Source organism: Phascolarctos cinereus, unplaced genomic scaffold, assembly GCF_003287225.1.
Source record: "Phascolarctos cinereus isolate Bilbo 61053 unplaced genomic scaffold, phaCin_HiC Scaffold_4;HRSCAF=312, whole genome shotgun sequence".
Taxonomy (NCBI): domain Eukaryota; kingdom Metazoa; phylum Chordata; class Mammalia; order Diprotodontia; family Phascolarctidae; genus Phascolarctos; species Phascolarctos cinereus.
The window spans coordinates 680,867,784-680,885,289 of NW_027555847.1; the positions used below are offsets into that span (position 1 = coordinate 680,867,784).

The 17,506-nt window shown below is 46.0% G+C and overlaps 1 protein-coding gene across 1 annotated transcript in view; it reads left to right on the top strand.

Annotated features, from left to right (window-relative positions):
- The window catches only part of MISP (mitotic spindle positioning), a 28,646-nt gene extending 19,533 nt beyond the window's left edge, over window positions 1-9,113 (top strand). The window contains exons 2-5 of the mRNA XM_078154180.1: window positions 27-2,247; window positions 3,705-3,838; window positions 4,127-4,165; window positions 5,068-9,113. Of these exons, the coding sequence (XP_078010306.1) occupies window positions 159-2,247; window positions 3,705-3,838; window positions 4,127-4,165; window positions 5,068-5,157 (2,352 nt within the window). The 5' untranslated portion in view covers window positions 27-158 and the 3' untranslated portion in view covers window positions 5,158-9,113. The remainder of the gene's footprint in view (window positions 1-26; window positions 2,248-3,704; window positions 3,839-4,126; window positions 4,166-5,067) is intronic.
- The last annotated feature ends 8,393 nt before the right edge of the window (window positions 9,114-17,506 follow it).

Here is a 17,506-nt window from a genome sequence, read left to right on the forward strand (position 1 = left end):
GATTTCCTCTTCCTCTGGTCACACAGGGAGCTCAGAGCCATCCATCCCTTCTAGACAGAGAGAGTCCTTGGACCACCCCAGAAGTGAGAGAAAACGCCAGCCTTGAAAAGGGTCTAGGCACTTGGGAGGAACCGGCAGACACAGAAGCTCCTAACAAGATGGACCGAGTGACCAGGTACCCCATCTTAAGCATTCCCCACTCATCCAAGGTCAGTGACCTGCCAAGTGACCAGGAAAGCCACTACACCTTTGACGTTGTTCAAGTAGAGTCGGTGTCTCCGGGCTGGGACGAGGACTTTGTTAGAATGAATTCTGGTGGCCAAAGCTTCATATTTGGCCCAGAGGAGACGTCAGGCCTGAGGATGATGACTGTCACTCAGGAAACTGTCCCCATGCCCCACCTGGTCAAGGAGACGCAGCATGTCCTGATTGAAAACTATAGTGTCAACCAGTGGAACCCTTCTTGGGAGCAAAAGTCCCAGTTAGAGGTGGTGGAGACAGGACCTACCTACACCCTCCGAGCTTGCCCAGAGGAGCGGCACCCTGGGAAGTTGTACTCTGGAGAGGACGAGGAGAAGGAACAGCAGCTGTACCACCTGGGCCCTGGTGAAGACGTCTTTCCAAAGAGGAGGAAGGATTTAGAACGGGAGCGAGAGGCGGTCATCCGGGGCCAGGTGGTGAAGAGGAGCACCACGGTGGCCACTCGCTGGAGCTCCCAAGAGGAGCTGGATAAGATCTACTTTGGCCAGGACCCCTCCCCCACCTCAGCCTCTGACTCTGAGAATGTCATAGATACCGAACAGATTAACTTCCTGGCTGCCCGCAAGCAGTTCATGAATTTAGAGAAGTTGACCTTGAACTCCCAACCCCCTCAGAAGCCCATGGGAAGGACCATGCAGAGCACAAGGGCATCACCCGAAGTAGGCCCGGCTAATGTTGGCCAAAGCTCCAGATCCTGTTGGTCTAGTAGGGTTGGCCTGACCAACGGTTCCATCACAGGCCAGGGGAAGGACGGTGCTGAGGGAGCTAGGCCCGGCCTGGCTCTGGCCCCGACCTCCTATAGCCGCTCTGTGAGCCAGTTATCCTGGGCATCTGTTGATGGTGCCCAAGCCCTGGGCTCTGAGGAGATGTCACCAGAATCGGTTCTTCCTGATGAGGGGCCAAAGGAGACACCCATTGAGAGAGAGATCCGGCGGGCTCAGGAGCGGGAGGCCGATCTCCGGCAGCAGCGGGGGCTGCAGCGATCAGGCAGCCGGGATGAGCTGGTGGAGGTCCCGGCCAGGCCGCTGTTGTCCAACATAACCCTGATCACTTCCACCCCCAAGAAAGTGAAGGAGATGGGGCGGCCATCATCCTTGTACATACAGAGAGAGATAGCCCTGGACACAAAGCGTGAGGAAGACTACCGCCGGCAGGTTGGGCGCTCTGAGCCCACCAATGATGCCACTAGAGCCTCTACACCATGTCAGTTGGCCAGAGACTCAGAGATCCCCAAAGAAGCCCCCGAGATGAGACGAGTGCAGAGCTCTGACTCCATTCTGAGTCTGACTTCAGACACCCACCCAGTGGAGGCCACCCTGGAAGGAAGGAAGATTAATCGCATTCCATTGGAGGCCTACCAGCCTTACCTGGGCCCACATAGCGCTAAGATGGAATTCCCATCTTATTCTTCCTACAAACAGGCTTCCTCACTGGGCTCCGGGTACCACACTATGGGCTCCGGGCAGGAGGAAGGTGTGGCCACACCTCCACCCTCCTCACAGAAGGCATCCTGGGATGGGGAGCAGATCAGGGAACAGCCATGGAAGTTGCAGGCCTCCACCATTCAAAGGCAGGAGGCGTGGAGGTCACCACACCAAGAGTCCACTCGAAAGGCCTGGGATGCTCAGCAGCAGGATGCTGCCAATGCTAGCCAGGGTGTGGTGCCTCGAAGCTACTTCTGTTTACAGCCCATGAAGGCCAAGGTCAGCTGCTCCCCTGAATCAGAGGAGGTGAATGTTCCCCAGCAGGACCGTGCCTGGGAGCCCAAGGGCCGTGTTGAAGAGGTGGCCATCCACATCAAGCCTCTGAAGTCCCAGTCCTCGAGCCTTCTGGAGATGGAGATCCAAAGTGTCCTGCAACGGGAGAGGGAACTGGAGGAAGAGCGCAGGAATGCCATGTTCCCAGAAGTCTTCTCCCCTGCTACAGAGCTGGACCAGTCATTCGAATGGGAAAATCCAAATTCTAGGTACTCATCTATGGCTTCAGGTGAGGAGCAGGCCTTGTTCCCAGTAAAGCATTAGGCATCATCCCCCAGGCCTGAACCTTCCCCATCAGGAACTCCTTTTATCCCCTAACTTTTCACTCTGGTTTCTGCCTTTCCCCTGCATTTCAGCTACCCCCCATTTCCTGTTTCCTTCACATTCTCTGTTTTCCTGAGTTCTGTGGGTTCCCGGCTCACTTTTCATTGTTTCCTCTCAACTTCAAACACCTAGAGTGCCTTGTGCCCGGTCACTTTAGTTTTGTGACATTCTTGTTCTCAGGCTTGGGAAGGGAGATGTCTGGGCTTAGTGTCTGTGTGTGCGTGTGCCCATGGAAACGTGCAACAGGAGACAGCATCCCTGGATTCTGTTAGGGGCCCTTTCATGTATAAACTATAGGAGCCCAAGTAAGGTCCTGCCTCTCTCTCTCAGCTCCTCTACTTCCCTTCAGAAAAATCAGCCTTTCCCAAGACTGTGTTAGGAGAGCCTGTCTGAGTCCAGGTAGGCAGCTGCATCTCTCTGTGCCTCTGTTTCCCCCTTCTGTAAAACCAATTTCTCCTGAGACTGGTTAGGAGGGTTTGTGTAGGAGTAAAAGGGTAAGACCAACTATGAGTTTTCCTTCGCTAGGTGGCACAGTGGATAGAGTGCCAGGCTTGGAGTCAGGAAGACTCATCTTCCTGAGTTCAAATCCAATCTCAGATACTTACTAGCTGTGTGACCCTGTGCAAGTCACTTAACCCTGTTAGTCTCAGTTTCGTCATTTGTAAAATGAGCTGGAGAAGGAAATGGCAAGCTACTCCAGTGTGTTTGCCAAGAAAACCCTGAACGGGTCACAGAGAGTCAGACACAACTGAATAATGACAAAGTGGATGAGGAGGCAGTTAGATGGCACAGTGGATAGACCACTCTGCTTAGAGTTAGGAAGACGTAAGTTCAAATATGACCTTACCAACTTTGTGACCCTGGGCAAGCCACTTAACTTTTGTCTGCTTCAGTTTCCTCAACTGTAAATGGGATAATAATAACACCTACCTCACAAGTTGTTATGAAGACGAAAAGAGATAATATCTGTCAGTTGTTTAACACAGTGCCTGGAACATAATAGGAGCTTAATAAATACTTTCTTCTTTCCTCCCTCCTTCCTTCCTTCCTTTCTTCCTTCCTTCCTTGGAGTAGACTTGAAGACAGGAAGCTGTCCTCGCCTCTCAGGGTCTACTTGCTAAATGTATGACCCTAGGCAAATCACTTCCCTTCTCCTAGACTCAGTTTACACCACTGGATTGCTAGAAAAGGGATGCTTTGTAAACCTTAAAATACTGCAGAAAGGAGAACTAGTGTTATTATTTTGGCCTCATTCCCAGAGGATCAACTCGAGAGAGGTGTAGGGTGAAAAGGGAGAAATCTGCCTACAACAGTACTTTGAGATCTTGGCTAATCTCAGTTCCTCCTACGTGTCTGCTGCAGGTATCACAGGAAGCTACTCTGTGTCTGAAACGCCCACCTTCTCCCCTGTCCACTTCCACTCAGGCTTGGTGTGGAAGGTGACAGAGCAGACACCCGGACAAGGTGTGCGCTGGAGGACGAAGAGGGATGGAGGGGTAAGTTGTAAGCAAGGAGAGGCTTTTCCCTGCTTTACCTCTCTGGCTTGAGAATTGCTTCCAGTGTGCAACCACAAGGCTTCTTTCTTAGCTTGCCAGCATCTGTGCTGAAAGGAGTTGAGGGAAAGGCTCAGAGCTGGGGTTTCTTGCTGACCTACCACCTGGTCAACCATCTGTCTGTGCCATGGGGATGGCTCTGGGGAGAGGAGAGTCTGGGGAAACCAAGAGCCCCCTCAGGGCTGAGGGACATCTCCCTGGGCCTGAAACCTCTGTTTGTCTCCCCTACAGTATGCAGGCCTGGACACATCTGATGCTGTTAACACAGAGGTAAGTCTCACTCTCCACTGGTGTAGTACCTAGGCTATGGGAGAAGGGAACAGAGACCAGGGTGCTGCCTTGGGTTGGAGTACCAAGATTCATCCACCAGCTTCCCTTTGACTTTAAGGACAGTTTCTCCAGTAATGGACCTTTGCCCCTTTCATTCTTCTAATCAATCTCTCCCTCAGCTTTCAGAGCCTAGAGTCACAGAGAATCATTGTATTTAGGATTAGAAGGGATTAAAAATGACTAAATTCCATTTCACAAAAAAGCGGGAAACGCATGGAGAGAGAAAGTAACTTGCCTAAGATCACTGAGCCAGCAAGTAGTGGAACTGGGATTGGAACTCAGATCTTCTCAGCTCCAAATCTAGTACCTTTCTACTACATCAACATTATAGAAGGCAGTAAGAGGGCCCGACCTCCCCGTGTGAGGACCGATCAGGCCACAGACTGAAGGAGATGACCTGAATTGGTGGAAGGAACCCTGAGCTGGGAAGCAGGACCCTGGCATTTAAATACCAGCCCCAAACTTACTGTGCAATAATAAACAATTTTCTGCACCTCTTTAATATGTGGGACTTAGACTGGGTCATTAAAGGTCCTTTGAACTCAACAATTCAAGAATCAATCCAAGATTGCAGACTCAGATATCTTGGCTCCTTCTGTGCGGTTTCTAGCACCGGCCTCTTCCCTTCCCTGGCTTGTGGAGAAGTTCATATTTTTATTATCATTGTTATTATTACTGTTATTGTTATTACTCTTCTAGCCTCTTATTAAGGCATTTACTAAGTGCCTACTATGAACCAGGCCCTGTGCTAGGTTGAGGACTCCTTTCTCCCCTCCTCCTCTACCCCAAATGCTAACCTTCCCCCTCTCACTGACTCTGCTCTTCCGTCCTCTCTCTTGCAGATTGTGGAAGCCACAAAGGTGACCCGACATAAGAATGCTATAGCTACTCGCTGGGAAGCTGGAATATATGCCAGTGAGGAGGAAGACTGAGCCCCCAAGTCTAGGCCAGGCACACGCTAAGCGATAGCCAGCGTAGAGCTAGGGGGAAAATGGCGCCCAGGCCTTCTCTCCCCACCTGACTATCCCTCCCTATCCTAAAACAAGATCCTACCATCAATCAGCAAGTGGCTGGTGGAGGGAGTTGAAGGCATGTAAAGATTTTCCTCCTTGGAGACTTGTTTTTATATAATCAAAGAAGCTAAAATCAGGTGGCGATAATATGGAAATATGTTTTGCATGACTACACATGTATAATCTATATCAAATTGCCTGCCTTCTCATGGGGGAAAGGAGAGGGGAGCGGAGAGAGAATTTGGAGCTCAAAATTTTAAAAAGTGATTGTTAAATAATTGTACATGTGTAATCTGTATCAAAGTGCTTACCTTCTCAAGGAGGGGGAGGGGAAGGGAGGGAATCTGGAGCTCAAACATTATAAACAAATGTTAAAAGTTGTTTTTACATGGAAATGAGAAAAAAGTAAAAACATTCTTTAAAAAAATGAATGTTAAAAATTGTTATTACATGTAATTTGAAAAAATATAATTTTTTAAAAATCAGGTGCTGAAATCAGAAGGAACAGATATACGTGTATGTGTGTGTGTATGTGTGTATACACACACACACACATATATATATATATATATATATATATTCATTTTTTTCCTTGCAGTTGAGTTTTTTCACTTTTTTTTTTTAAGTTGAAGGAATAAAATGCCTGTTGATTTCCTCTTTGCACAGAGGATTGCCTACAACCTTTGGTTCCACTGGGCTCTAGTTATGCTCTGCCGCTGACTTGCTGTGTGACCTTGAGCAAATCTCTTTTGCTCTCTGGTCTTTGGTTTCCTCATCTATAAAATGTAAAAGTTGTACTAAATACTCCCTATAGTCCCTCTTAGCTCTGACATTCCATGTTCTAAAATCCCTTCAGGCGCTTATACTTTGCTCCAAGGGCCCTCCCAGCTCTGACATTCTACATTCCAAGATCCCCCCGGCCCTAGCTTTCCATGTTCTAAGGGTCCTCTGAGTTCTGAAATTCCATGTTCTAAGGGCCCTCCTGACTCTGACATTCCATGTTCTAAGAGCCCTCCCAGCTCTACATTTTCTGTGTAGGGAGCTGCATGCCATCTACCAGTGCCTTCATACATCTCCCCATCTTCTAGTTTCCTTACATGTCCTAAAGCTAATAGGATAAGGTGTTGTTGTTCATCCTTCATTTTCAAAGAGGACCAATGACATCACGGAGTGATGTCTTGACTTTCAAGCAAATTGGTTTTAAGTGAGGCAGAGTCAGGACCAATCAGGTAGGTCAGGATCGCTTCTGGAATCCTAGAATCTGAGTGCAGAAGGTGCTCTGATGCCATCTAACCCATGCCACACTGAGAAAGGAATCCTCTCTCCAAAGTCCAAGACAAGCAGTTATCCAAATTCCACTTGGGGAATTCCCCCAGGGAAGGGGACCCTGCTGCAGCTCATTCCATCTCAGGACAGCTCTGATTGTTAGAAAGTTCTTTCTTACAGCTAACCTTATGGCAAACTGGCTTCTCTGCCCCTTCTCTCTGGTGCTCCTGGTTCTACCCTCAGGAGCCAAGAAGAACAAAGCTGAGCTCTTCTACTCGACAGCCCTTTGGATAGTGAAAAGCAGCTGTCATGTCCATCCCCATGCCTCAGTCTTTTCTTCTCTTAGGCCAGCCATCCCCAGGTACATTAACCAATCTTTTTGTACAGCACATGGGCTCTAGTCACTTGAACTGTCCTGGTCACTCTTGTTTGTATCAGTCAATGTCCTTCCTAAGTATGGTAGCCAGAATTGGGTGCAGTATCCTGTATACAGTCCATCATGCTCAACAGAATGCAAGTTTCTTGAGGCAGGGACCATTTTATTTTTGTCTGTTTTATCCACAGTGCCAGGCATATAGTAGGTGCTTAGAAATCCTTGTTGATGGATTGAATTAGTTCATCTTGAGGATCTATTTTTTTCCTCAACACTCCAGAATTCTGCTATTAACCTCTCCTTGATTAGCGAAGATCTGAATTCAACAAATATGTATAAAGTGCTTACTATGTAAGATATCAAATCAAATGATTAGATTATCTTAATGATAATTATCAAATGATTATCTTATTATGTAAGATATCTAATCAAATCCCTGTATGCTTTGGAATTTTGAGGCTAACTAATGAAACTCCATACTTTTTATGGTTGAAGTCACTTCACCCTGTTTGCCTTAGTTCCTCACCTGTAAAATGAACTAGAGAGGGAAATGGCAAACCACTCCAGTATCTCTGGCAAGAAAACTCCAAATGAGGTCATGGCGAGTCAGACACAACTAGAAAAAGACTTAACAACAACAACAAAGGTTTCTACCAGGTAGAGGTGAGGAGGCGGTATATTCCAGACATTGTGGGGCATGAGGGTAGGGAGACAGCTATGTAATGGTACACACATGTGAGATGGAACAGGAACAGCTAGCAGGCTGTTTTGACTCGAGGAGAAAGTCCAAGAAGAAGAGTAACATGGAATAAATCTGGCAAGTTACCTTAGGGTGAGGGGGACCTAGATCCAAGATTGGAAGGGCTCAGAGGCCATTTACTCCAGCACCTTCATTTTATGGAAGAGTAAACTGAGTAGGGAGGAGCCACGTTATGGTGGGCTTTAAATGCCAGGGTGAGAAGTCTATATTTGAACAAAGAGGCCAAACGGGGAGCTTCCAAAGATTTTTGCAGATTTAATTTGGCTCAAGGATGGAGACATAGCTCCTACCCTCTGTCTGCCTGTCTTGGGGGGAGACACAGTTACAAATCATCCTTTGGAGCTCTCCGACTGAGACAGGACAGAGGCCAGGCCAGGACACAGACTGTGGGGTCGGCTGGGGCCTGGTCCCTTTAGAGTGTGAGAGATCAAAGGCAAGGGACTGGAACAGGGCACCGGCATTGTTCCCAGGGAAAACAGACCGTCATTGTTCAGGATTTTCCAACAGTAGTGGAGATGGGGGCTGCCCCTTTGTCTCTCAGCAGGAAACAGCCTGGAACAGATAATGGTTGGAAAAGGTCTCTTCCCTGGACTGAGGAGCCCCACAGGGCAATGCGAAGACCTTGGAATGAGGAGCCTGGAGTTCTTATACTGCTTCTGTCACTGATTCCCTGTGCGAGCTTAAATATTTATTGAGCCATTGAAGTCCCTTCTACTCCCTGGTCCTCAGTTTCCCCCTCTGTAAAACAAGAGAGTTGTATTAGATGTTCTCTAAGGGCCTTCCAACATTCTACATCCTGAGATCCTGTCTAGCTCTGACACGCTGTGTTCTAAGGGCCCTCCCAGCTCTAGCATCCTATATTCTAAAGGCCTCTCAGCTCTGATATTCTGGTTTCTAAGGGCCCTCCCAGCTCTGACGTTCTGTGTCTTAGTGTCCTCCCAGCCCTGACATCCTGTGTTCTAAAGGCCTTCCTAGCTCTGACATTCCCTGTTCTAAGGGCCCTCCCAGCTCTGACATTCTCTGTTCTAAGGGCCCTCCCAGCTCTGACATCCTGTGTTCTAAAGACCCTCCCAGATCTGACATTCCCTGTTCTAAAGACCCTCCCAGCTCTGACATTCCATGTTCCAAGAGCCCTCCCAGTTTTGACATGTTGTGATTCTAATAACCCTCCATGGTGGGAAAGGCAGGACAGGGTTCTGAGCCTAGAATGCTACCTTGGGAAGCACATAGGTGTCTCATCTTTATACATGTTTCCTCCTTCTAAAGGCCAAATACTGTCTTTTTTAAAAGAAAAAAATAAACTAAAATGGTCACATTTTCCTTTGGAGATATTCTGTTCTATCTGCCATGGTCTGCCAATCATTCTGGCAATGTCCCGGGTCAGGGACTGGGTGGGAAGAGGAAGGAGCCGTGTTCCTAGGAGATAGCCAGGGCCTAAGCCCTTCCTGGAGCTGGGAAGGGAAGACATGGCCTTCCACTATCCAAAAGGTCACGTCTAATTGTAGTAACTCTGGCAAAGACCCATGAGAACAATCACAGAAGGAGCCCTGGAGGAGGTGAGCTTTGTATAAGATTTTTAACTAAGGGAGGCTAAGTGCCCACCTTCTGGTTTTCAAAGTCACTATTTAAAAGGTGAGGGCAGCTAGATGATATAGTGGATAGAGCACTGAGTCTGGAGTCAGGAGGATCTGAGTTCAAATCTGACCTCAGACACTTATTAGCTGTGTGACCCTGGGCAAATCACTTAACCCTGATTGCCTCAAAAAAAATTAAAACATTTTTAAAAACGTTGCCTTCACTTGGGCTCTATTGGTGGGTTCTTTCTATCCAAGTAAGCAGAGTCATCAAAGGACGATACAGAATTTGAAACTGACTCCTGACCGCTGACTGCCTCCCCTCCTTAAGATCTTGGGGCTAATGTCTGAAGCCAGAAGTTTCTTGTGCTGCCACTTTGTGGCCATTTCAGTTCAATTGTGCAAACAATGAAGTGCCCCCTCTAAAAGCGACCAGATCCGGGCAGCTAGGTGGTGCGGTGGATTGAGCACCAGCCCTGGATTCAGGAGGACCTGAGTTCAAATGTGACCTCAGACACATAACACTTACTAGCTGTGTGACCCTGGGCAAGTCACTTAACCTCATTGCCGAGCCAAAAAATAATAATAATAAATAAATAAAAGGGACTAGATGCAAAGACAGAAATGAGAAATACTTCTTGCTCCCAAGGAACTTACTTTCTAGCAGATACGATGCCCTACAAACCCAGCATCTATGAGAGGGAGAGCCGGGATCATAGCTCTAGAGCTCCAAGGGGGCCCCATCCCCTTATTTTATAAATGAGAAAACTGAGATCCAGTGACTTGCCCAAGGTCACTCAGGCAGTGAGCATCAAAGTGAGATTTGAACTCACATCTTCTGACTCCACGGCCAAGGGCTCTTTCTACTAGTTGGGTCCAAGTGTCCTCATCAATAAAATTCAGGGCGTTGGTTTAGATGGCCTGTGGTACCCTTCCTGTACCAGACCTGCATTCCTGTGAGCCTTTTCTGAACCTTAGACTTAGTTGCCCGATGCACTAAGAGTTTTACCGAATGCCCAGGGTCACACAATGCTTGTGAAATGAAATGATTTAAATATTTATTGAGTACCCACTCTCTGCTGGTGCCTGCTTATCAGGGCAGTAACCTTTCTGGGCTACTTCATTCTTTGTGTTAGCACACAGTAGGAGCTTAATCAATGCTTGCTGGCTGGTAGATTGATTTCTATCTTGGTCATTCATCATGCTCCTCTGATCTCATCTGATCTACGCAGCCTTGGGAGTGAGGCTGTGAGGCCTTAGTTTCTCTTCCCCATTTTACAGATTAGGAAACAGAAGGTCCCTGTGCCCTGCTTTGGGAAGTCACCTAGCTGGGGAGTGTGGGGACTTGAACACAGGTCTCCTGACCCTGCCAGCCCAGCTTCTTTATTCTGTCCTATCTGTGCGACTCTTCCTCACCGGTTGGTGGGTCTCTGAAGCTGCTCCTGAGGAGCATTTCTGAGTGGGGGCTGGGATGCCAGTGCCTCATGTGGGCGCCCCTCCCCAGATGGGCGGGCAGCCCTATCTCAGAGTTGGCATTAATTAAACCCTTCAGAAACAGCTTGCAAAATGCCTCCTTCTGGCCCTGGCAAATGCCTCCGACGAGTCTCATGTCTCTCTCCTGGCAGTCAGGGCCTTGCTGGGAGCTATTTAAAGAATTTTGACAGAATACAAGGAGCCCCCATGTGATAAGTTCCAAAATAGACCTTGGAAGGCCGGGGCGGAGGAGACAGGCGTGGCCCTCCTTAGAAACAGAATGCAAAGAAGTGGGCCCAATCATGGGGGTCCCACTGAGGGGGAGGCTGGGTATCAAAGGCAGACCAGCTCCCACTAAGGATCATGCCAACTGGAGTCCTTGGCCCTGGGGCGCTTCAATTCACGTCAATAAATATTTTCTACCTGGCTGCTTTGTGTGAGGCTGGGGGCTAGGCACGAGGGACACAAAGAAAAAAAAAAACCAGTCCTGTCCTCAGGGAGTTTCTATTCCATTGGATGAATAGAATATATGGAGATAAATAAGTGTAGCAGTATATATATAGCTATAAAATATAAAGTAATTTCAGGAATGAGTAAGCACTCACAACTGGGAGGTGGAAGGTGGGCCAGGGGCAGAAGTCAGGAAAGCCCATTTGTTAGAGATGACATCTCTCAGGCTCATGGAAGAGACCTTACAGGCCACTGAATCCAGGCCCTTCATTTTACCGATGAGGAAACTGAAACACAGAGAGATTAATGGACTTATCCAAGGTCACAAGACTAGTAAGTATCAGAGGTGGCATTTAAACCCAGTTATTCCTAAGTCCAGCATTGTCTCCACAAAGCCACGCTTTATCTTCCTTAGCTGTGTTTTGGTGGAAGCTAGGAATTTCTAAATGGCGCAGTGGATAGAACACTGGGCCTGGAATCAAACATTTACTATCTGTGTTTCCCTGGGCAAATCACTTAACCCTGTTTGCCTCTGTTTCCTCATCTGTCAAATGAGCTGGAAAAGGAAATGGCAAACCACTCCAGTATCTTTGCTGAGAAGACCCCAAAAGGATCACAAAGAATGACTGAAAACAACTAAACAGCAACAGGAATTATATTGAACAAAGGCAAAAAGGGAATACTTTCTGGATGGAATGGAATCCATCTATGTTAAGGCACAAAGATGGAAGGGGAATGTCACGTATGCAAGCCAGGTTTACTGGAATGAAGAGCTCAGGAAGGGGAGAGTAATATGAAACGTCTGGAAAGGGAAATGGGAGTATACACTGGTTGTGACTGAAGATTTTGCATTTTATTTTAGAAGCAAAAGGAAGCCAGGAGAGATTTTTGGTCAGATCTTTGGGAGCTATTTGAAGAATGGGATGGAAAGACCATTTAGGAGGCTATTGTCCACATAAGAGGCGATAGTGGCCTAAACTAGGGTAGAGGTCATGTAAAAAGAAAGTCAAGACGGAGACAGATGTTTTAGAGATAAAAATGATAAAACTTGGAAGATAATTGGATATGGGGGCTGAGGGTGATCGAAGAGTCAAGCATGACTCCGTGATTTTGAATTAGGGTGCCTGATAAGATGGTGGTATTCTCAATAGAAACAAGGAAATTTGGAAGAAGGATGGATTGGGCAGGGATGGGGGGAATATTGAGTTCTGTCTTTAACATGTTTGAGATGCTTATGGCATACACATGTAGATGTCCAACAGACAGTTGAAAATGTGGGACTAAGGGAAGCTAGGTGGCGCAGTGGATAGAGCATGGGCCCTCAAGTCAGGAGGATCTGAGTTCAAATCCGGCCTCAGACACAAAACACTCACTAGCTGTGTGACCCTGGGCAAGTCATTTAACCCCATTACCTAGCCCTCCCACCAAAAAAAAAAAAAACGAAAAGAAAAAGGAAATGTGAGACTAGAGTTCAGGGGAAGGATTAGGCTCCTCTATTTCAATATCTGTCTATCCACTCACCCATCCATCTACCTATCTAATGAGATAATATTTGTAAAAATCATTTAGCACAGTGCCAGGCACATAGTTGGCATTATATAAATGCCTATTCCCTTCCTTCCCTTTCCACATCTATTAATGCCTCTATATGTATATATACACACATACATACATACATATATTTACACATATACATAATACACATATATTTATATGTGTACATACATATGAATACATAATATTTACACATGCACATGGCCAAGGTCCCAAATACCTCTGGTTGGATCCTAGAGGTTGACCCCACAGTGGTCAGTTTTTCTCTTTGGCTCATTGTCCTTACCTGAATTAATCCATATCTCTAAAATAAAACTTAGGTATGGCTCATGTTTTAGGACAGCTAGGTGGCACAGTGGATAGAGAGCTGGGTCTGGAGTTAGGAAGACCTAAGTTAAAATCTGGCCTCAGACATGTACTAGTTGTGTGAGCCTGGAGAAGTCAACTTAATCCTGTTTGCCTAAGTTTCCTTATCTGTAAAATGAGCTGGAGAAGGAAATGGCAAAGCACTCCAGAATCTTTGTCGAGAAAACCCCAAATGGGGTCACAAAGAGTCAGACATGATTGAAACAACTGAAGAACGACAACAAAAATGGTTCACGTTTAGGTTTCCTCAAAAGTGAGCAATAGTGTGTACCCCTACCCAGGCACTCAATGTACAATATGAGTATCAAGTATGCAGTAGCCTTTCCTTCCTCCACCATAGAAAATGCCTAAAATGCAAAGGGCTTCTCTGCCCCCCACAACCGATACCATGAACAAATACGTAAGCATGGATCACTTAAGCAGGGCTTTAGATACATTTAGAGGCCCTTCTGAAGGTAAAGAACTTTTGCGGGACTGCTGAACAAATATTTCACATCTATCTCAGACCAGCACCATCTGAACAACTCACAGAAATGTCATGGAGGGTTAGCAAGATCAAGATATCCTGGTTTCTCTTGGCATGACTTCAAAACTTCCATCTGTGAGAAAGTTCTCTTTCTTCTGATATTACACATTACTGAGAAATTCTCTGAGAGGTTAGTGTCGTATTCTTTTTGTGTGTGTGTGTGAGGCAATTGGGGTTAAGTGACTGTCCAGAGTCACACAGCTAGTAAGTGTTATGTTATGAGGCCACATGTGAACTCAGGTCCTCCTGACTCCAGGGCCCATGCTCTATCCACTGCACCACTTAACTGCCCCTCAGTGTCAGATTCTTAAATTCAGGAACTCTAAAAATTGGAAACTCTTGAATTTAGGGTTATCCATCAGGTTATTCCTCACCTCCCCTTTTCATTCTTAGGATTACTAGTCTCTGACTTATGCTCATGTAATGTGGACACTATGGTTCCACTCTCTCAGGACTGTATTTCCCCTTAGGTCTCCAGAATATGTGGAGGGATTGTGGGTATCTCTTCTCTACTGATATCAGCTCAAGCTTGCACCAACTATGTTCCCCTGATTTTAAGGGGACCAATGACTAACACCCCCATCCCATTCAACCACTTAACACTGAGTAACTTTTACAAAAGGATATTTACTTCAAATACATAGAAAGAACAGATATACAAACATTCCACCCAAACCCCATCACACCACCTTGGTCAATGGAGGGTGGTGCAGGGAGAAAAATTAAGCTTGAAAGTTAGCTCGGTTTCCATATACCATTGGTCCTTCCAAGTTCATGGCCAAAGTTGGCATCACTGCTGAATGAGTCCCTCTGCTAACATGAGGTTCCAAAGGTCACTCCCAAAGACTGCTCCTTGGGGCATCAATACAGCATTGCCTACAAATATGGACTGGATTCTGATGTCCAGATTAGGGTGATTTGTTCTCTTAGCTTTTGAAACCTCCATAGTCAGAGATTCTAAAATGGAGAATGAATGAAATATGCTAAGGAGACTCCGTTTCTCAGAGGACCATATGGTCTCAGCAGAGAAGAAGGCCTCATTGTCTTTACAGCACAGCCTCTTGTGGGATGCCATCATATCATCAGACAGAGGCAAAAGGCGGCCAAGAGGCAATAGCCAAAGTTAACAGGCCTTTCTGAACGCTTCTAAAACCAATTGGAGAATCTCCCCTTCTCTATACACTTAGCTGACCTAAACCAGCTCTGGTCTACATGTGCTTTAGTTTCTCCAATATCATGCTGGCCCCTTATCCATCATCACAATTCTTCCCAAAGCAGCATCACAAGCAGTCTGGACATATCCCCAAGACCCCCATCATACTCAAAAAAAGTACCTGTGGTCCAGGTTCTTAGGATGAAAAGGGTCAAACTTTTAGAATTCTCTCTTACAGGTCACAGATAGAAAAATGCATCCCCTTGAGCCCCCACCAATGAATCACCAGAAGGCAGCCTTAGTTTAGGTCCTTATCAGAAGAGTTCCTTGTGTCCTATCAGCAAGGGGCTAAGATATAAGCATTCCTCTTTGAGAGATGACCTTCCAAGCAAAGACCATGTTATATAATGAGATGCATTACATAGATATGATCATTGGACCAATGGGAGCTGGTGAGATAAAGTGAGATAGTATAAAGTGAAAAGAGAAGAGAGCCCAAGACAGAGCCTTAGGGGACACCCACAGCTAGTGGGTATAACCTGGATGAAAATCTAGCAAAGGGGACTGAGAAGGAGTGATCAGAAAGGTAAGAGGAGAACTAGGAGAGAGAAATATCACAAAAACACAGAGAAGAGAATATTCAAGAGAAGAAGGTGGTAGGCAACGATAAAATGAGATAATACATGTAAAGTACTTAGTACAGTGCCTGGTACATAGTAGGTGCTACATAAATGTTAGCTATTATTATTGTTATTGATGTTGTTATCAACAGTGCCTAAGGTTGACAAGAGGTCAAAAAGGGTTCAAGATAGGAAAGGGAGGAGAGTGTCACCAGTGATGGCTTAGGAAAGAATTGAGGGGTGGAGATCATGGTAAGGATGGGCTATATAAGTTATAAGGTGTAGGGAGAGAAAGGATGACAAAAATGTCATGGTAAGATAAAGGAATTTCAGAATTAGTTAATCCATGGAAGTGGTACATGTGTGTGTGATGACATATATGACCATCTGATGGCCAGACTCTATTAACTGGATGAACAGATAATTTGGTGTGGGTGTGGCAAGTGACCATTAGTACTTGGTAAAGGGGTCAACCATAACTCAGATTTTGAAATAGAGATCTTAATTTCTGCCTTTTGGGAAAAAATATATATAGTATATTTTTGAGGTGCAAGAGAAGAGTCAATCGTGGGAGTTGAGTAGATTGAGGAGTTGGGAAATTAGAGTATTTGAGGGAGCATCAATCTGTTTGTTCAAGGGTGGGAATTGGAGTAGAGAGAAAGGCTCTAAGTCAGGTACTCATTGAGGGAGGAAAGGAGGAAGGAAGGGAAAGAGGAAGAGAGAGAAGAAAGAAAGAAGGGAGGGAAGGAGGGAGGAAGAGAGGCAAGAAAGAAAGGAGAGAGTAAGGTGGGGAGGAAAAGAAGGAAGGAAGGAAGAAAGAAAGAAAGAAAGAAAGAAAGAGAGAGAGAGAGAGAGAGAAGAGAGAGAGAGAGAGAGAAAGAAAGAAAGAAAGAAAGAAAGAAAGAAAGAAAGAAAGAAAGAAAGAAAGAAAGAAAGAAAAGAGAGAGGAAAGGAGGGAGGAAGAAAAGAAGAAAAGAAGGAAGGAAAGGGGGAAAGGAGAGAGGGAGAAAAGAAGGAGCATGTCTTAGGGTCTATAGATAACTGCTGGACTTGGTAATAAATTTGGACAACATGAACCTCAAAGGAAGACAGGTTGCTGAGTAATGGTGGCTGGCTCGAATCATTCTGGAATGTTTTCCCAACATCAAGCCCAGCTTTGCCTCTTTTCTACTGCTACCGATCGCTGCTCATTCTACCCTCCTGTACCCAAGAACAAGTCTGATTGCTTTTGTACATGACAGCCCTTTATATACATTGAAGACAGCCATCATGTACTTTCTAAGTCTTCTCCAAGGTGAACATTACAAGTTCCCTCCACTGTTCTCCCAAGACTCCTCCTCACCATCTTGGTTTCCAGTTCCCAGCTAGTGGACTGATTGCCGGGCCTAGAGTCAAGCAGAATTCAGTTCAAATCTAGCCTCATATACTTACTAGCTGTGTGACCCTGGGCTTGACACTTAACCTCTGACCTCATTTTCCTTAAGCTTTAAAATGGAGATCATAACAGCACCTCCCTCCCAAGACTGTGAGGATCAAACCAGACAGTCATTGCAAAACACCTAGCACACTGCCTGTGACTGCCTTCCTTATTAAAGACCTTCCCAAAATAGGGTGCCCAGAAGTAAACACAACACTGCCGACATGGCCCAACCAGAGCAGAGCTCAAGACTGTAACTTCCCTAGTCTTGGACACCGTGCTCCTCTTAATATAGCTTCAGATCATATTACCTTTTGGACGGTATCCATATCATCCCATTGACTTACAACGTTATGTTGAGCTTGTGGCTTACTAAAACCCCCAGATCTTCTTTAGACAAACTCTTACCTAGCTATAACTCTCTTGTCTTCTGTTCATGAGGTCACTTCTTGGAGCCTAAGTGTGGCTGTTGTGCTGTTGTGTCTGACTCTTCATCACCCCCATTTGGGGTTTTCTTGACAAAGATACTGGAGTGGTTTGCTATTTTCTTATCCAGCTCATTTTACAGATGAGGAAACTAAGGCAAACAGTCTCAAGTGAAAAGTGACTTGCCTAGGGTCACACAGCTAGTAAGGTCAGATTTGAATTCAGGTCTTCCTGGCCCCAGGCCCAGCACTCTATCCACTGTGCTACCTACCTGCCTAAGTGTAGACTTTGCATTTATCTTTATTAGATT